The following is a 21,460-nucleotide window of genomic DNA, read 5'->3' as shown; positions in this document are numbered from 1 at the left end:
TCCACTGAAGATAAATATTTTCAGTAGAAAGAAGGATAATTACATAACAAGTAACATTGCAATTTCATGCTGGAAACAATTCTGCAAACAGTTTTCCAAAATCTCTTCTTGTTACTTAATTATTCAAAATCTATCATTATGATATTTGATAATGAAATTTTAACAAAATTAGAAACATCTAATTCATTGTGATTCATTGTGTTTATTTATTAATTATTTAATTAAGTAATTATTATAAATTTATTTTTAATTATTTATAAAAAGTTATTTTTTCAAGAAAATGTAATAACATACAGAATGTGTACTAAAATCATAATAGATGTTAAAAGTGGCCTGCTACTTTACAAAATCCTGTACACATGTAGAAATTATGTAAAGCATTTTAAATTCCCTTCTGATTTCAGCACCTTCAGTTACAATTTGTCTTAAAGGGTTCTTCCAGATTCTCTGGATTAGTTTTATAAACCTTTTTTTTTAAATATCCCCAGAAGTAGTCTAATGGACTCAATCGTGGAGACGATTCAATTTGTTCTCTCCTACTAAACCATCTTACTGGAAAAATATCATTCAAGAAAGCATTAACTTCGAAGAGAATAGTGGGCAGGAGCTCCATTTTTCTGAAACTATGAATTGTAAAAGTTTTGTCCAATAATTTTCAATAGCTGGAATAATTTGATTTCAAAGCATACCATCATACAACTCGCCTGTCAAATTTCCTTCAATTATAAATGACCCAATTAATACATCCAATACAATGTCAGCCCAACATTAATCTTTTCAGGATAACGGATGTGTGCGTCTAGTAACCAGTGTGGATTCTCATCATTCCAATAACAGCAATTATGTCTATTGCATTTCCATTTTATATTTATTACATTTCCATTCAGCATAAAAGTAACCTGATCTGAAAAGACAATATTTGTTAGGAGGTTTGGGTTTTCGATAATCCTATTCATCATAATTTCAAAAAAAAAACATGTTTTTCAACATTGGCATGTTGAATTTTTTCAAAATGCCAATCAAAATCATCTTCCAATAATTCTTGATCCAGCTGAGTTTTGTACAGCTTTGTAGAGTTTTCAGTTAAGACTTCATGGACTGAGGATTTGTTTATACAAAGTGCCAACTAATAACTTCAATTGGGGTGTGAGGATTCTCTCTTAAGTTTAACATGAAATCTAGTTTCAGATTTTCATGTAAAGTGCAAATCATCATCATGTAAGATCATGTAGGTGCATGTGAGTTAAAGATTTGCAACAATTTTTTTATAATTTCACATTCCTCAAATCTTTGTAATGTTTTGTACACTGTTGATTTTGCAGTTGGAACATGATCAAGTAAAGTGTCATTAAATAAATTTCTTACTTGGTCATGCAATCTTATTCGATCACCATACCCACGCATCATTAGAAAAGATTATTATCCTTTAATAATCACAGAGTTCAATCACCTTAATAAAAATAGAAGTAAAATGCAAAGAAACATGATTAGAAAACCAGATAATTACACCGGAAACAATAATTAGAAAACAAGATAAACTAATTAATAAATTCAACGAGGAAGCAGACTTCACAGAAATCACATTTGCTGCTCACCTATTCAAAATGAGAGAAAATGGTTAAGATGCTGAAGTTGTTGCCAACCATGCAAAGCAAAATTTTTGAGTTTAATTTCAGAAAAAAAAATGTATTTAATAAAACCACTTCAATCGTTTTATTTCTGAAATATATAGTGTTTAATTAAAATTATGGTGCTTTCTTTCATTAATTTTTACATAAATTACCTATCTTCTCCAATTTCAAATAAATAAGTACATGCAATGAAGCAGCTGTTTCTAATTTTGTTATCAAAAATTGTAATGATAAATTTTGAATACTTAAGTAACAAGAAGAGATTTTGCAAAACGATTTACAGAATTGTTTCTGGCATGAAATTGCAATGTTAATGATGTGTAATTGTCCCCCTTTCTACCAAAAATATTTATCTTTAAAGGAAGTTGGGGACACAATCTGGACACTTACGGGCAATATCTAAAACATGGACGAAGCTACTGATGCAGGGTTTTCACAGAAGTTTTTTCTGTTCAAATCTACATTGAGATCATGTCTAACATGATCATCATGCCATTTAAGTTGAATTCAATATGGCGGATCCAAGATGGCTGACAATAATTTCAAGCACAACTCAGAATAGTTTCTTTGATATAGTAATCAACTACATTTATTCTGGTAACGTAGTTGCACTCAGTTTTCTATAACTAAGCAGTTTCCAGACACCCTGTATAATATAATGCATGTAAATAAACTACTATAAGAGTATTTAATCAAAAATATAAAACAGAACCAATTGCTATAGACAATAAATATTTCATCAGATTATCATTAATTAACTTAATATCAATTGATTACTAAATCTTTAATTTATATTTAACCAGCTTCTTCTAAATATTTAAATTAACTTCAAATTACTTTTTAAAGAAATTAATTAAGTATAATTTATTAATAACAAAAAACTTTTTTTTTGCCAAAAACAAAATGATTATATATATATATATATATATATATATATATATATATAAAAATAAATATGCTATAATATCTTTGTAAATGGTGTAATTATGTGATGATTAATCTTTACAATATAACACATGAATGTAACATATAATTGATAAAAATAAATTAATTTATAAAAATATAAACAATTAACAGTTAATATTATTACTGCTGTTACAACTAATACTTCACCACAAGCCAATTGGCTAAGTTTCAGTGCTTTCTTTTTTAATGTAAATCATTACAATATTAGTTATGTATTGCTTTTCTTTTCATGTTAGACTGAATAAAAAATATATCATTATTATTATTATTAGTCGGTCATATTCCCTTCATCAATCACATCTAAGAAACACGAATCACTTGCTCAGTAAAGACAAGGTACAAAATTCATTGTTTCTCAACAGAAGGGATATATTAATGTTGCTTTACACTGTTTTTTTTATCACAGTGATGCAAGTAAGGCAAAAATATTGTTAACCAAACATAGTGAGGAAAGAAATTTGATTTCATATTTAAATAAAATGTTATGAGAAAGAGACCCGAGCTCAATCTAATAGATAATCCTCAGTCTGACTGAAAGAGCTGTAGAATATTATATTATCTGTAAAACAATTCAATGAATAAAAACAAAATAATATGAGCACCTCAAACTTTCTAGAATGCAGGCAGTTTATGTAATCATGCATTCCTATAAATGTCATACAAGTTTTTACAACAGTCAAAACCATTAAGTGTTTTATGATTATTAAAATATTGATCAAATATGATGCAATGCAATATTTTCAGAAGGGTAAATAATTGAAAAAGTAAGACAGATTAACGTCTATGTTGATTCTTCACTAAGGGGAAAAGACTTCAGTTCAGATAAAAACTATAAATTTTGTAAAATAGCAATACTAAATTTCATGAATTTTCAATTCTTTTTTTACTTTCCTGGCATTGTAGATTTAGAGCTCTGCTGCAACAAGGAAATTATGGTATCATTCAAAAAATGAGATATGGGTTTTTTGCTTTTCTCTACATTTCATGACTCAGGACAGTGGGGTAATGTTCATGTGTTGACGTGTTTGAAGCTTAATAACTTTTGAATGGATAAACCAATTTAGATGAAATTTTGTACAGTGAATATAGGGCAATTTTTGGTAAAACTTTGGGGTCAATATCTCCAGGTGTTAGGAGTTTTGGGAGTCAATTTTCTCAAAATTTTACAAACATAACCCCACTTTATTTTAAGCTCAGTACATGCATATCTTTCAATTTTTTTTAAAGATTTACCCAAAGTTTCCTCCCCCCTTTCAAAAATCAATAAAAATCTATTTTATTTATTGCATATTTTTTAACCTAATTTGTTTAATGTCTTCCAAGACATAGGAGTAGTGCAAGCAAACCAAAAAATATATACTTTGGGAGCAATATTGTGGTGGGGGGGGGGGTTTCAAAGTTCAAAAATATCAATTTTTTATTCAAAACTTTCTTTGGTTTATTTACTTTTAATATTACACTTAAGTAAAATATTACAATAAAATTTCATCATATTCACCCCCCACCCACAAAAAAGAAAGCTGAATGTCTCAGAAAAGAAATCTAACTTTTTATTAGCTGTATATTTTTTAGTGTAATTTTTTTTTAGTTTCTTCCATTTAACATAAACATAGTCAAATCAAAAACTTTCCTTGCAAGTGATTTTGGAGGTGGGAGAGCAGTAAAAAACACAGATTTTTTTGAGTTTTTAAAACTTTTTTTGGTTTATTTAAACATAAAATGATAATTTTACAATAGACATTAACCATAAATTACTCCCATCCCCAAAAAAAGAAATTTTAGGTAATCTTTATAATTTTTCCACTGAATAAGAATAAATAAATAATGCCACAAAGTATTACAAGTTTGTTCTAAGCTTGTTTTTTTAATTACTATTTAAATTATCATGATCATAGTAAAATCTAATAACTGCAAGATGGGTTGATTTAGCTCAAAGGATAAACTGATTTAAAAAAAACCTGCAATATACTACACTACATTTACACACGTAATTGAAATTAAGCATACTATTATTTCTAATTTTTTTTCTCCAATTATGAATTTTAACACTAATAACCTTTATGCAAAGAAAACATTAATATTTGCAGCTACGGTTCTTCAATGTAGGTTAATTATTTGAAGTGGTAGCTGTATCTTGTATGTGGATCGCACTTTTGAAATTTTTAATAACTTCAGGTAGACAAGTTTGTTATGTATTTTTCAATAAACAGAAATACTCCCCCAACTTACAAACAAATAACAAACTGTACCATAAAACAAGTTTAATTATACTTACTAAGCCAAAGTTTCATTTTGATTTTAATAAAATTAAAATGAATAAATTATTTTACCCAAGGTAAAACAAATAATCCATTGAGTTCAATTTAAAATTTCTGAAAATGTTATAAGAGTTTAAATTAATAAATTTCAATTTTAGCTCTACAGCTCTTGGGGCTTTGACTTTCTTTTGATTTTATAAAATCCAGTTTTTTAGCTGGGTTATTAACCAATCCCCCAAACCTGTAGTTCTAGGATCATTTCTGTTGTAGTTACCTCATCTAACCAAACTATCTTCACATTACGATGTAACAAACTCATCTTTTCGCATCTTTCATTGTGCTATGTAACAACCTACACACCACTATCCATTTCCCACCAAATTGAAAACTAATTATTAATCACCGAGAGCCTGTCGCAGAGTAAAAAAAATAACAAAACACAGAACATGTCTTGATATTTTTTTCCAACATTGAGAAACAAAACTGTTTTAATTGATAAGATGGAAATACTGGCAAGCATGAATGAATGCATATAATAGAAGATTTACAAAGATATGAATCTATTTGATTTGGCATTCAATACAATAAAAAATATTGGTTTCAGATAAAGCAAAAAGAAAATCTTATTGAATTTTTCATTTTATATAAAGTTATACTACTCTGTGGTGTTTTTCTAAGTAATCTTTATTTTATACTGCTCACAATATTGCTTTCCATGATATCTTTGAGTTTTCCCACTCAATAGTATCTTCGCCTTGCCATGGCAAAATGGGCTTGCCTGTTCCAACAACCTGTTGAGAGCTACACTGGCAGTAGTTTAGCTACCGATAGGGTCTCCTATGCTGGTCAGGTCTTCATGAGGTAGAAGCCAGACTAAGAGATAACCTGGTCCTCTAGGCTGGGGGTTGAGCTAATGACCCACCTCATAAAAACTAAATTGTTATGAATCACCAACAAGGAGCCTCGGAAACTGGACAGGATAAATGGATGACGACTCAGATATGATCTAAACAACTGTGATTTGGTACGTGGAATATAAGAACACTTGGAGCTAGTGACATATTGGCAGAGGAGTTGAATAGGTGTAACGTAGATGTTGTGGCACTTCAGGAAACAAGATGGCCACTAGCAGGGAAAATTAATACCAAGAAGTAGGTATTATATTATGATGGCTGTGAAGATAATAGATACTACGATGGAGTGGGATTTGCTATAAGTAGAGAATTAGAATATGTGCAATATTAGACTAACAGGAAAGTTTAAGAATATACCCTTAATCAGTCTTTACGGACAAACTGATGAGTCAGAGGATGAACAGAAAGATCATTTCTATGAACTTCTTGATGAACTGGTTGGTGGAAAGGTCACAAAGTTTCAATATGAACATTATCCTGGGAGACCCAAATGCTAACCTGGGTAGAGAGGAGATTTAGAAGCCAGCTATTGGAAATGAGAGCATACATCAAAGATCAAATGATAATGGAACTCAACTTGCAAGCTTTGCAAAGGCAAAAGACCTAAAAATATCTAGTACCATGTTTCCAAGAAAAGACATTCATAAATAAACATGGACATCACCAGATGGAGTGACTAAAATCCAATTTGACCATGTGCTTGTAGATCAACGTCACAGAAGCAATATAAGACGTTACAAATGTCAGAGGGACAGAGTATCGGACTGAAAATTCACTGCTCTAGTCAAAGTGACCCAAAGAATAGCAATCAAGATAAGAAAGGAGGAAGGAAATGAGATAACAGACACTGAAAAGAGTTACAAAAAATTACCATGGCTGAGGGATTGAAACTCAAGCTTGAAAATAGATTTAAAACTCTGGAGGATATGGGAATTAGCGAAAATATTGTCACGTGTTTGCGTCTTGATCAGGACAATTTAGAATATTAATATAATTACAGTTTACTGGTTAAAAAACATAATTAAAACAAGACAAATCAATATTAATGACGATGATGATAATAGTAATAATAGTAGTAATAAGCAACAATAATCAAACAATTACATACATAACATAATCAAAACAGTAAACAATCAATATTACACATCAAATAGTCATAAATGTTAATAATAATAATAAACAGAGATTACACACAAGACAGAGTGTAAAATAATCGTCAGGATTTATTCCAGGTAGATAAATAGAAAAACAGAATTCAGACCCATCAACAAAAGATAAAGCGTAACCACTAATCTTAACACTTTTAACCACTAGTCTTGTATTAACAAACAATTGTACACTAGATAAGGCAAGTATAAAGTTCACTGCAAGTACCTTTGTGTCTACAAATAAAACTACCTTTACAGTTTATGAATGAAATTTAGTACATTATTTCTTTCACTTACAGTTTTACAGTAACTCACCGATAGTATTTCTTGTTTACTAGAATTACTCGTCGCATCACCTTAATCGTATTGAAATTAATTCACACTGGAAATTTGGTCCTTCACTGTCCTCCCCGCAGAATGCTCTTGCTGACTGACATCTTTTAGACCCTCCTCGCTGGATTGGTTCACAGAACTGATCACAGACTTTGCACAACTCAACTTCAAATGGTTTAACACGTAGTATTTATACTTCTATCTTCTTTAGCTGCCGGACCAGACTCAACTCAAAGCGTGAGAACGATCGACCGAGTCAGTACGTTCTCATGCATTTCTTAACCTGGTCTGGTAGCTTACAGCCTCACAGTATAAACATCTGTTCATTGTGTGCCAGAAGGCAGTAGTACAAAAGACTATTGTTAAGTGAACCTGTTACCTTTACTAAAAAGGATCCTTTTAGTAAAAAAAAGCTCCTGGGAAAGATGGAGTGACAGCAGAAGTACTGAAGGGAGGCGATGTAATAATAGACAAATTGTGGTAAATAATATTGAAATCTGGGAAAAGGAGGAAATGCCAACTGAATGACAGGAAGCAATAGTTGTATCTGCATACAAGAAGGAGGAAAAAGAAGAGTGAGGTAATTCAGAGGTATCTCACTCCTTAGTATCCTTATAAGGTTGTTTCCTAAATTATTCTGGGTTTCATAAAAGGTAGAGCTATAATATAACAAATCAGATTCAAAATAAAAGAAATTGTGTCCAAATAAGTTTAATAAAGAGTTCTATGTGGTCTTTATTGATTTTCAAAAAGCCTATGAAAGCATAATTAGAGAGACTATGGACAAACCCAGACAGATTTGGAGTCCCCAAAGTTGGTAAACCTAGCTAAAGTGAGCGTCAAAGAGTCAAGGAGCTCAGTGCAGGTTAATGGATGTTTCAGAGTCCTTTAAAAATAAACTTGGAAGTCAGACAGGAAGATGGACTCTCCCAGTCTTGTTCAATATTGCCATGGAGGAAGCACTAGAAAATGAGATGGACCTGGATGATAGGATCAGGACCAAAATAAACATACTGGCATTCACGGATGATGTAGCAATAATCGCAGAAAGTCTGTAAGATGTAAGCACACTAACCAAAATATTTACAAGAGAAACAGAAAAGGTGAGATTGAAGACAAATGATACCAAAACTATGTACGTGCATTTTACAAGAAACCCAGGTCAAAGGGAAGGCCCCCCCCCCCCTACAAATAGATAAACATGAATTTGAGGAGGCTGATCAATTTAAGTACCTTGGGAGTAATTATACAAAGTGAGAATACAGAGGAACCAGAGATACAAAATAGACTGAATTCAGTAAATAGATATCCATGCAACAAAATACTGTCCTCAAAATCCTTATCACACAAAACAAAAATTACACTGTACAAAACAATCTGCCCAGTGTTGCTATATGGAGCCAAGATATGGAGTCTGAATAGAAAAGAAAAAGAAAGTTCATAGTATTTGGGAATAAGGTACTGCAAAAAATATATGGGCCTACATGTGGAGGGAATGGAGAAGACATAATAGAGAGATCAGGGACTGTACATGAGTGTGGATATAGTGAGTGAAATTAAGTACACAAGAATCCATTGGACATGTACTAAGAGGGAAGGAGGGATGTTTGCTGAAGGAAGTGATGAGAAGAAATCCCAAAAGAAGGCGAACCTGTGGAAGACCAAGACAGAGATGTTGGAACCAGGTGAGGGCAGATTTAGAAAGGTTTGGAGCTGCTGAGGGGGGTGCGAGAGACCAGCCCAGATGAAGGGGATTTGTTGGTGCGGTTAGATATTAGATAACTTGGATATAGATACGCCCTGGGAGTAAGTATCTGAGTTTTAGTAAGTAATACAATTAAATTAAATAAATTTATGTCTGCTGATTTCTTTAAAACCACCCAAAAATGTATTTTTTGACTTAACTTTTTGACTTAAGCCCATATTTGTAATCTTTTCAGCAAAAACATTTTCCAACATGACAATCTGAAACCATGTTGATGCAAAAATTCTTTATCATAATAGATATACAAAAAAAAAGGTTAATATAAATGAAATTTAAATAGAATGTTCTAAAAAATATTTTTCATATTTCAAAAGTATCTTATACAAAAATAAATATTAAATTAAAAATCTCTCAATTAAAACTGATTTAACAATAAATGTACTGAACCTTTCCAAACTCTCAAAAAGTTGTTTGTAGTATATAATTGCAGGTTTTTAAAAAATCAGTATTTATGTTATTAAAAAGTATCTAATTAGCCACTACTGTCATGCATTAAATTAACATTATTTTTAATTAACAATGTTTTATTGCAAAACATATAAAAAATTAAGACTGATCCAACAGGAACATACCTGTTGAGAAAGCAATGAAGATGTAGTGACCTCATAATTATTGTGTGACCTCGAAGTTGAGGCCTGCACATTTGCTGCATTAATACTATTTGAGCTACCCAATATAGCTGATGCATTTACCCTACTTGACGATAGGGATATAGGTGGACTCTGGAGCCTGGGTCTCCCCAACCCCAAATCACCTTCATTCATCTTGAATTCTATAATTAAAAACACGTAAATAATCTTCAGCATTGTGGTTAAACTTATATGTTTATTAAGTGGCCTAATTCTAAAAATTTTACCAAAATTTTCTGTAAGGTAAAGCAACTAGTTTTTTTATGAAGTAGAAATTTTCCAACAATGACAGATATCATTAAGCAGTCACCAATGTTTTTTACTAACAGGAAAAATGTTCCCAGTAAACAGAAAACACATCAACTGTTTTCACTACCGGTCTGTGAATAGAAAAATAAAATTTTAAACAATAAAAAACAAAAAACCTCTTTTTAAGAAAGAAGAATGAAATTTGTTCTACTCAAAACATTAACTTCTAATAATTAGCCCATTTTTAATTAACATTAAATCAATTCTGAAAATAAACTATTTTCATTTTACTTCAAATAAATTTTTATCTTGCATCAATTTTTTGCATTTATTTTATAACATTTATTTTTTTCTGGCCTCTAAGTTTAAAATGTAAACAAAATAATATAAACACAAAATTAACTTATAAAGGAAATAAACTTTTAATATAAATAATCAAACTTTAACAGAACATAACCTGAAACACGAGTTACTAAGGAAGTATAGGTTTTAGTTATTATTACTTATTGAGATCTAACTTAAGTATTAAGGAAACCAATAGCAAAAACTATTTGTAATTTGACAAATTTTTGAAAATACATTAAATCTTAGTAACAAACAAGAAAATTCACAAACAAGAACACTTAATTGAGTAATATAACCCAATGAATACTTCAACCAACCATGCACTATGACACTACTAAAATTAAATGAAGAAAAAATATCTTTACATATATCTTATAAATGTAAATAAATAATACTCATATGAAATAAATATTACAATCTTCAACGTAACCATACACAAAAATCTTGTACTGGAAATTTGTTGTAAACATAGCAAATTTCACTAGATTACTCCCAGCCAGCCAAATATAAGTTATAGATAAATTTAATATATCAGAAGGATTGACCTAAAAATGTTACGTTTCCCATACTACACGGCAAAATTATAGAAATTTTAGGAGCAGAGTTAAGTTTAAAAATTGAAGTAAATAAAAATTCGTCATCAATTTACTTTTTTAAAGAATTCATCAAAAATACCAGAAAGGGGGCAAGATAAGACATTGATTATGACTGGTATCTCGCAAAAAAAAATACTTACAATTAATAACACCTGTAGATATACCTTAAAATATAAAAAACAAAATAATAAATTGTGTAAAAATTACCCAAAAACAGAAAAAAAAAATAGAGCAGACAAGACTGAAATTTAACGTAATAAACTATAAAAAGGGTACTAGAACGTAAAGAAAAAAGAAAAAACAAATAGCCGCTAAAAAAACTATGAATTAAACATAACCTCAATGCGCCAAAATGCTTTTGACCGGGGATATAAATTTTAAACTCGTAAACTTAATTTTTGAACATATAACACCCAAGCCAATGATAAATAATAAACAAAAAATGCAACTTAAAATTCTATCAACTCAATATCCCTACTTGTTTCCTACACCGTCGCAGCTCGGCCTATAATCCAGAACGGGAAGAAATTGCAAAACCCCGTTTACATGAAATTACAAATTAAAAAATTCTCCGTGGATTTACAGGTATTTGATAGAACAATAGCATCAAATCATCAGTTCTACGAAATTTTAATCTAAATTCAACATATTAACGGAATTATTAAATTCTGCTATTACAACACTCATACAACCGGACTTGCAATAGCCGCCATATTTATAGGTCCCTTCACCATTTAGCAGAAACAGTAAGCTTACCATTTTGTAATCACAATTTCTCCAGCAATCATTAACCATTACTTAGAAATAATACAACTAATCTCATGTACAAGTGTCATACGTTCTTTACAATGTTGATAGACTACAATAAGAACGATAAAACGTAAACATTTTACAGCATTTTTCATTCGTCACTAACTCAAGGACGCTAACTTCAGTAACAGTAAATGGCGTCACCTTTTTCACCATCATCCTTTTCACTACCAGCTTCTTCACCAAATAGTACAGACAACCTCCGATAGAGGTGGATAATTCTGCCAACACAATTAGTGACAAAGCCCTAAAAATTATCCGAATGTACACTATTATTTTACTTTCAACTTTTTTTCTTATGATGTATGTATAATAACAACCGACATAAATTTGTTTTCGATAGATATACTTAAAAAGTAAGACTTTAGATAAAACTAAAGTGAAAAACTCTAGATGTTTACCGATCTAAAGCCAGAAAAATACTAAGTGTTATTCAAAGTTTGTTGGTTGCCCTGAACATTAGTTCACTTAATGCTCGTTAGGGGAAAAACATTCTGCCTGCATGTTAAGAATTCTTTCCATTTCCGTTCTTTGTTGCCATTTTCGTAATGTTATGTATTCTCTCTTTGTTTAAAATTTAACCCTGAGTTATACTTTACCTTATTTCTCCATGATCGATTTTTCATTTAATTATTTTTAAAAACGGTTCAAAAGTCCTACATTCAGGAAGCACCTAATTTTTCTCTTACGAACCTCTTAATCCCAAGTATCTGAAATGGCCCGCCTATCTCAACACGTTTCCAATCTTAACGAATCAATTTTGAAATTGTTAGAGAAAAAAAATATTTTCACGGTCCTAGACTTTTTAGAAGAGGACCCGGATAAAATGTGTAATCTATCTGGACTATCATTTAAGGTTCGAAAGTTTGTTTAAAAAAATAATAAATTGTTAAAAAGTTAAAAGCCGAAATCGCGCCCAATATTCTAAAGAAAAATTAATTAATTAAAATTTTATTACCATAATACTGCCTATTTTTATCTCTCATTTAAATAATTTTAAGTTTATCTTAAAACTTAAATTTAAAAATCTACGTTTATATTTTCCTCTGAACAAGTAAAACCTTTGAGTATTAAAATAAGTATACTGTACACAGATTTTTTTTTAATTTATGTCTATTATTATTTTTTTATAAATAACCAATAATTGTTTAGGTATTAATTACATATTAAATTCCCTCGAAAACACCGCATAGAAAACTAAAAAAAAATTTATTTACGACATGTATTATAATACTGTATAAAATATGAAAAACATTAAAGATGAATTCTTTGAAATGCTGTAATTAAAGGAAATAATGTAATTTTTAGTTATCTGAGAAAGTACACTGTAGAAAAACTAAGAAATTATCTTGAAAGTTTTTAAAATTAAATTATCTTGCCCCAATTATTAACTTAAATACATAATGTTTGAGTTTTAACATTTTTTGAATTTTAAAGTTTTACATGAATATCAATGAAAATAAAAATTTAAATAATTGTTTGCAAAATAACATAATATTAAGTATTAAGGAATTTGTCATCATGCTAGTAAAAATTATATATGTATTTTAAAATACAGATATTCACAATTTTGTTTTTCTTTTTTTTGTAGGATGTTATTGACATAAGAAGAAAATTAATATCAAAATGTGCTGTTAAACCAGACACTGGTTTAGATGTTTATAGTAATATGCTCCTGAAAGCAGCTAAAATTTCTACTGGAATAGAATGGTGAGTTGCTATTAGTTTTTAATTTTATAAAATTCACTGTATAAGTTTGTAAAACTATTATTATCCCTTTTACAAAACTAAAATGAATTACTTTCTTATACTTGCCAGATGTTAATATTTAAACCATAATATTTTAGTAAAATAAAAATATATATTATTTAAAAACAGTTTCTATGTATCCTGTTGAGAAGGTAAATTGCAATTCTTATGAGCTAATGATTCTGTTACACCTGGAATATATCAGGGTATATCATAGAGATTGAAGGGTTTGTAGTAAAGATAAATGCTTACATTCTAAGCCATATTTATTGAATGGTTTCCATAGATCACAAGTCAAATAATGTTGGATACAGCTTCATTACTGCTGTTTACATTTTATTTGTGGTCTTGTGTTTCCTTCAAGGGGTTGGTAAAACATAAAAAATAACACTCTTTCTAATGAAGCAGGTTAGTTGCAAGTTGCAGTTCTGTAAATTGTACAAAGAAAAAGATCTTTGTAGAATCAAATCTAACAAAAAAAAAAGTATATGTATTTAGACAAAGCTAGTTGCTTTTATACAGATTCAAATACTAGACGGTGGATACCAGTGTACTTTGGTAATAGGGGTTCAATTAACTATATGCCTGAGTCTGTAAAAGACTAACCTCATTTACATGTCATACATATCATCCTCATCTCATTAGATCATGGGGGAGGGTTGCTTAGGAAAATAGGGAATAGAAAAGTAGGGTTGCGCATTAGGAAAATAAAAAAAAAAAATTGACATATTAAAAATAAGAAACATAATTTTTTTATAAGTATAAACATATAGCTTTAAAATTGAAGGAGTAACTCCAGGCAATGTATTTTTTTTAAATTTTACTGTCATTTCGCTAACTAAAAATAAGATTAGCCTAGCGGTGCAATTTTATCTGTAAATTAAATATTACATATTAGTAAAATTATTTTTTGGTTTTTTTATCCATGTTTGAATAGCATATCCATGGAATAAAACAGTTTCTCATTAGGTTTTTTAAGGTAATTTTTGGTTTTTTCTACTTTAAACTTTTTTTTTTTAAATGTGCCAAATGTACAACATTTCTGGAACTATTGATTAGACTTACTATTTTCTGATTCATCATAACTTTGAATGCTATTTGAGTATCCTGTAAGTGCAATGTTATTTTGCTGGTAACTAGTGACAATAAAATTATTTAAGACTGTGTGTGCATGCGTATGTGTCTGTGCACACACATGTATGTTTGCATATGTGTAGCTTACTGTGACACTATTACTGGCAAGTTAAATCTAGTTGATTAGCAGCACTCATTATACTTTTTTGCGTTGCAAAAGAACAGGTAACTGTTTAATTAACAACTTTTTTCTGTATCATCTTTTTAGTTATTGTAATTGCTACATTAGTTTATCAATATTATCTGAAAGAACGAGTTTTATACCGTTTGATATGGATTTGAAGACCACGATCAATCCTTAATCTTGATTGTAAAATTATACAATTTTTTTTCATAACAAATAGAATATGACTTCATTAGAAAAATGCTAACATTTTAAATTGTGAATTATCCAGTTTATAAATTTTAAGTTAAAAAATTTGAATGGCTTAATTATAGAGATTAACTTTTTTTAGGAACTTAAGATACAGATTATTTTTAGCATTTGAAAGATAATTTACTATATTCTTGAATAATTTAGAATTAAATTGTAATTTATTTTAAGAATTTAATAATTTTTAAGTTGTTTTATTTTAATATAGTAGAATATCTACTATCCCACTTAAAAATATTATGTAAAAATAAAAAAAAATATATATATATTGCCCTGAGGTAGATATTCCCCACGTCCGGAACACATCTACGTTCCATGTCCAGGGCGGCAACAGTTGTACTCAAGTACATTACATATAGCTGGCTAACGGGGTTCCGAGTGTTGTTTCTCGGATATTCTTTTTTCGGTCGATTTACATCTATAGGCCGAATTACAGGACTGGACTTTACGGCCACCTGCAGATACGACATTATTAACGATTACGGAAATGGATTAATACCGCCTTTAGAGCTGGCGATGTGGCGGCCACGGTCAAAGTTATTTGCAGGTGTAACGGAGACCTTTCGTCGTCCACATGCCCCCCGAGATGGCAAGCATGGTGGTTAAGGTGCCCATGTTCGGAGCATGGGAGCCCTGAAAGCTTCGGTGTGTAGGGGCCTGGAGTCAGTGCAGAGACTGCGCATCCGCTCTCTGCCAGGACATATGCCGGTTCCACCGGAGTACCGGAACGGACCTCCAGGGTTGGTAGTCCTGGAGTGGGGGTGTACCCCGGTGGCTAGCCTTACTACAGAAGGGATTATTTGTTCATGGAAACTGAACAATTAAACGTGGCAGAGGGTTCACGCAAACACCCTCGTTTAGAACCGGCTGTTTCGCCTGAGGCGAAACGCCGAAAGAGTACGGAGATTAAGAGGATTGAGATTGAGGCTAGAAAAAGCTTGCAGAAAGCTTTTTTTTAAGAGCAGCATCCCAAAACCTAAGTATTTGGTTATCACGAAGGAAGACGGTAATTTCTCGAAGGTGAGTCCTTTCCTCATCGCTCGGGAAATAAACAAATGTGCTGGAGGCCCTGTTAAAGAAATAAGAAAAACTTTCACGGGACTTCATGTAGAGACTGTTAATGATATACAGTCTCAGAAGATTCTAGGACTAAAGAAAATTGGAGAGCTAGCTGTACGGCACGCTCAACACCTCAAGAGGTGTTGTGGTCTGTCGGGATCTTCTTAACTGTACGGAGCAGGAAATTGTAGAAGAATTAGCGCCGCAAGGAGTATTAGAATGTCGGAGGTTGAACATGAAAAGGAATGGCGAAGTCCTTCCTTCTGCATCCCATGTTCTTACATTTAACCGGCCTACTTTACCGGAGAAGATAAGAGCGGGCATACATCGGTTGGATGTGCGGGCATTTGTCCCGCAGCCAATGCGATGTTTTAAATGCCAACGCTTTGGACACACCGCTGTTAGGTGTGAGAGGCCGCAAATATGCGTGTGCGGTGATGCAGTTCATGAAGGAGAGCCGTGTAAGGAGCCTCCTACCTGTATAAACTGCAGAGGACAGCATTCCTGTAGATCCAGGAACTGTCCTGTTTACAAAGACGAAGTGGCTGTGCAGGAAGTAAAAACCCTGCAAAAAGTCAGCTAGTTTGAAGCAAAAAAGATCGTAAACACCCGCAGACCTAGAGCAACAACAACATATGCAAAGGCTGCGGCTGCTGTTACTGCTCCTGCTCCAGTTGCTGTTGATGAGAGTGTAATCATCAACAAACTCCCACCTACCTTGGCTGGCTTAATTGAGAGGATAATCGAAAACAAAATGAAGCCTCTCAGCACTAAAGAACCCGTTAAGCCAAGAATAATTGTACAGCCTCCTGAAGACACATCTGCAAAACAAAAAGTCGCTCCAGCACAGAAGAAAACGGACACTAAACCTGATATCCAAGTCCGTCTTAGCGAGATTTTAGTTGAAGATAAGAAAGTGACAGCTACAGACAGAGTCTGTTATGGAGGCTCCCAAGCCTCCTGTAACTGAAGTGGCCTCTAAGCCTCAGAGGCCACAAAAAATTTCACAGGGGGACGAGTGTCCCCCCTTCCACGGGCGGTGACCGGTGCGCCCCCCGTGTCGGGGAGCGGCCAGGTTGCCGCCTCTCAATCGGCGCCTGAAACCGGCACCGATCCATGCCCGTCGTCGTCGGCGGCTTCGGTGGTCTCCGATTCGGAGACCGGAAGCTACACCGGCGACGATGTTCTCCGCGAACATGATGCCGTTCGCAATATGGAGAAGAAGAGAAAAAAAGGATGGCCGAAAGGAAAACCAAGGTCATAATTTACTTAATTAAAAATTAGCGAGTCGATTGTACAATGGAACATCAATGGATGTTTTTCAAACATCCATGAGCTCCAACGCTTGGTGCATGATTTAGACCCGATTTGTATATGTCTGCAAGAAACGCATTTCCGCCAAAATGAAAAATTTAAATTAAAAGGTTTCGATATATTTCGGCGAGATCAACCGCCAAATGTAAGAGTTAGAGGTGGAGTAGCTATATTAACATCGACTAGAGCCACCACCGAAGCGGTTGTTCTAAACACAAACCTACAAGCGGTCGCCGTTAGAATGAAGCGTCCGCTCCAGGTCACTGTCTGCAGCATATACTTGCCGTATTTTGATTGGAATAAGGATGACATAGTAAGACTAATTTCCGAGCTTCCCCCACCTGTTTTACTGGTGGGTGACTTTAATGCTCATAATTCTCTTTGGGGATCAGATCGAGTAGATCCCTGTGGAAGAGAACTGGAAGGGTTCCTGATGAATTCAGAACTTATTATTTTAAACGACGGATCAGGAACCTTTTTCAATGCCAGAAATGGATCGACGTCCTGTATAGATCTTGCACTTATAAGCGGATCGATAGCACCGAGGTACAGCTTCCATGTCATAGACGATCTGCATGGAAGCGATCATTTCCCGGTGCAAATTGTAACTGATGTTACAAGAAAAACATATCCCGTCTCTAAAACATGGTTATTTGATAAGGCAGACTGGACGAGCTTCACAGCTAGAACGATACTCCCAGAAACAACTGGAGTTATCGGAGACGATGTCGACGCCATAACAAATGCAATAATTCAGTCGGCATCGAGATATATTCCCAAAACATCTGGGAAAATTACAAAGAAACCCGTTCCATGGTGGAACGATGAAATAAGTGAAGCTATAAAAAGAAAGAAAAGGGCGTATAACGCCTTTAAGAAGCGTCCTAGTATAGAAAATCTTGTTGCCTTTAAGAAATACAGGTTGTATGCAAAACGTCTTATGATAGATTCGAAAAAACGATCCTGGCAGCAATACGTGTCATCCATCGACAAAACTACTTCTGCATCAGATGTTTGGAGGAAAGTGAAAGCGATTTGTGGGCGTAATGATTTTGGTCCCATAACTAGCCTTCAAGATGAAGATGAAATAAAAGATACTCCATATGAAATTGCAGAGCTGTTATCCAATCACTTCGAAAAGGCCAGCAAAACAGCCAACTACGAGGAAGGTTTTCGAACCAAAAAAGAAGAACTCGAAAGTCTACTAAATTTTAGAACTGAGTATAATTACTCATATAATGTACCATTTAAAATGGAAGAATTCGCGAAAGCGTTGGAAAAATCAGGTAACACAGCTGCTGGTCCGGATGAAATCCACTATAATATGATCAGGCAGCTGAATACCACTGCAAAGCGTAGATTATTAGAACTTTATAATAAAATATGGCGGGATGGAACGTACCCGCAGCAGTGGAAAAAAGCTCATGTTGTTCCAGTACCAAAGAAAAATAAAAATTTAACAGACCCCAATAGCTACCGTCCTATTTCTCTGACGTGTGCTATGGGGAAAATATTGGAAAAAATGATTAATAATCGACTCGTCTGGGTTTTGGAAAAAGAAAACCTGATATCACCGTATCAAGCAGGTTTTCGGCAATACCATTCTACCACTGATCAAATGATCAGCTTAGAGGACATTATATATAACAGCTTTATTAAAAGGAAACATTGTGTCGGAGTCTTCTTTGATCTTCAGAAGGCTTTTGATATGACCTGGAGTCATGGTATAATGCTCCAGATACATGAATGGGGCATTCGTGGCAATCTGCCTATACTGCTCAGCAACTACATGAATAACCGTACCTTCCAAGTACGCGTCAACAATGAATATTCATGTGAAAGAATCTTGGAAAATGGCATACCGCAAGGTTCGCCGTTGAGCGGTACCTTGTTTACCATTGCCATTAATAAATTGATATTAGCCATTCCAGTAGAAATCAGCAAAAGCGTCTATGTTGATGATCTGGCAATCGTATATGCCAGCAACAAGACTGCTATGGTGAGGTACAAATTGCAACGAGCGATCAATGCTCTAAATGAAGTTGCAAGGAATAATGGATTCCAATTCTCACCAGAAAAAACGTGCTGTGTACACTTTTGTAGGAAGAGAATTCCTCATCAAAGTCCTGCGTTGACAATTGATGATAATCCAATACAATATAAAGACAGCGTAAGGTATTTAGGACTAGTATTGGATAAATCCCTTACATGGGGATTACATATACAGGACTTGAGTGATAGATGCAAAAGAGCCCTAAACATTATAAAATGTTTACCGAACTTAAATTGGGGCTCAGAAAAAGAGACATTATTGAGATTGTATAAAGCATTGGTTCAATCTAAACTAGACTACGGATGTATCGTATATTCATCCGCTAGAAAGTCGCACTTAAGAAAGTTAGACGTAGTTCATAATAACGGAATAAGATACGCAACAGGTGCTTTCCGCACAAGTCCGGCGGCTAGTCTGATGTCTGAAGCCGGAATAATGCCACTACATTATAGAAGAGAGATCCTCTTGTTAAGATATGCAGCAAATATATGGGCTTTCCCTGCTCATATAAATAATAAATTGTTTACGAATCATCCCATGGCTGCATTATACGAACGTCGTGCTACCTATTCCAGACCAGCCGGAATTAGGTACCATGAATTAAGAAATAAATATGAAATTGCCATTCCAGATACATTGGCAATTTCTACTAGAGAAATACCGCCATGGCTCTTGCCAGCGGTTAATACAAGTTTGGATCTCTATCAAGGAGAAATAAAAAAGAAACCAGCAGTGATCATCCAGCAGGAATTTTTGGCAACCGTCAGTAGTTACGAAGAACATATTAGAATTTATACTGACGGTTCTAAAACCGAACATGGTGTTGGATGCTCGATATATGTAAATGAAGAAGCCCACTTTTGGAGACTGCCAGATGTGGTCAGTGTCTACACGGCAGAACTCACTGCAATTCAGCAAGCTCTTCGCTACACTGAACACTATTGCGAAGAGAGAGTGCTGATATGTTCCGATACATTAAGTGCACTCGTCGCAATTCGGAACAAGAACATTAAGGATGTCCTAATTGCAAACATCCTGTCCATTTTATACGTACTAAAACAACGAGGACAGCGATGCGTATTTGTATGGACTCCGGGGCATGCTGGTATTACAGGTAATGAAATCGCAGACGAAGCTGCCAGAAAGGCAACAGTCTGCGATGTTTTGGATGCATTTCCTGTAAGAGTGGCAGATGTTAAAAACCGTCTAACAAACATAGTAAAAAACAAGTGGAATGCTGAATGGAGGAGATTAAATACAAAATTAAACACAGTAAAATCTTCTCCTTATTCTCCTTATAAATGGAAAAGCGACTATAAGTTGACTCGCCGTGAACAAGTAGCGGTGACCAGACTTAGAATCGGTCATACGCGATTAACAAATTTATATTTGTTAACCGGCAAAGTGAGACCAATGTGCGGTGTTTGTAATAAAACACTGACAATCAAGCATCTTATAGAAGAGTGTACCATATATGAGGACCTCAGAAAGAGGTTCCGTTTTAGAAATAATATTACTGCTGATCTGGATAATGGAAATGAAGAAAATATAGTTGCATTTTTACACGCCAGTGGACTTCTTAAAAGTCTATAAAAATGAAAGTTTAAAGCTGTGACAAAAGAAATTCTAAGCGGTAGCTTATATATATATATATATATAAAGAAAAAATGGTATTGATAAGTTTAATTTTAATTTTAAATGTATGCATATATACATAAGGGAGTCTCAAAACGTGGCACGTATAGTGGAGGTAGCCCTCTTGCCTAACCTGCATTCAAGAGCAGTGAGTCAGGGTGTGTCCGATGATGGCATGGGGGACCCTCAAGGGTGGATTGAGGGCGCGATGCTGTGGGTGTACGCTGTGCATGCCTATAGCCTGTTTATAAGAAGGATTCAACTGCCACGGCACCCTGGCGCGACTGATATACTGCTCAACGGCGGTTCTGGTCGCCCCGAGGGTGCTTAAACAAACTATAAATGAGACTCGTAGAAGAAAGAAAAAAGATATGGTAGGATAAGTTCTAATTTTAATTTTAATTTAATGGTCTTTTGGGAACCTATCTCAAATTTTAATATTGGGGCCCTTTACACCCCATAAGTGTTTTGTGATTGTCCTTGTCTTTATGTCTTAAAT

The 21,460-nt window shown here is 33.4% G+C and overlaps 2 protein-coding genes across 4 annotated transcripts in view; one reads left to right on the top strand and one right to left on the bottom strand.

Annotated features, from left to right (window-relative positions):
* dom (domino helicase) overlaps positions 1-11,790 on the bottom strand; it is a 209,334-nt gene extending 197,544 nt beyond the window's left edge. For 2 of the 3 annotated variants that reach the window (XM_075364173.1, XM_075364174.1), the window contains exons 1-2: positions 11,591-11,790; positions 9,588-9,787 (exon numbers count right to left, since the gene is read on the bottom strand). In XM_075364173.1, coding sequence (XP_075220288.1) covers positions 9,588-9,779 — 192 coding nt within the window. In that variant the 5' untranslated portion in view covers positions 9,780-9,787; positions 11,591-11,790. The remainder of the gene's footprint in view (positions 1-9,587; positions 9,788-11,590) is intronic. The other variant, XM_075364175.1, reaches the window with a different exon arrangement.
* Positions 11,791-12,134: 344 nt separating this feature from the next.
* The window catches only part of Rad51D (Rad51 recombinase D), a 31,632-nt gene continuing 22,306 nt past the window's right edge, over positions 12,135-21,460 (top strand). Inside the window, exons 1-2 of the mRNA XM_075362031.1 lie at positions 12,135-12,500; positions 13,236-13,354. Coding sequence (XP_075218146.1) covers positions 12,360-12,500; positions 13,236-13,354 — 260 coding nt within the window. The 5' untranslated portion in view covers positions 12,135-12,359. The remainder of the gene's footprint in view (positions 12,501-13,235; positions 13,355-21,460) is intronic.

This window comes from Lycorma delicatula, chromosome 4 (genome assembly GCF_047948215.1).
Source record: "Lycorma delicatula isolate Av1 chromosome 4, ASM4794821v1, whole genome shotgun sequence".
NCBI lineage: Eukaryota > Metazoa > Arthropoda > Insecta > Hemiptera > Fulgoridae > Lycorma > Lycorma delicatula.
This window is presented reverse-complemented; position numbering and strand designations above follow the sequence as displayed.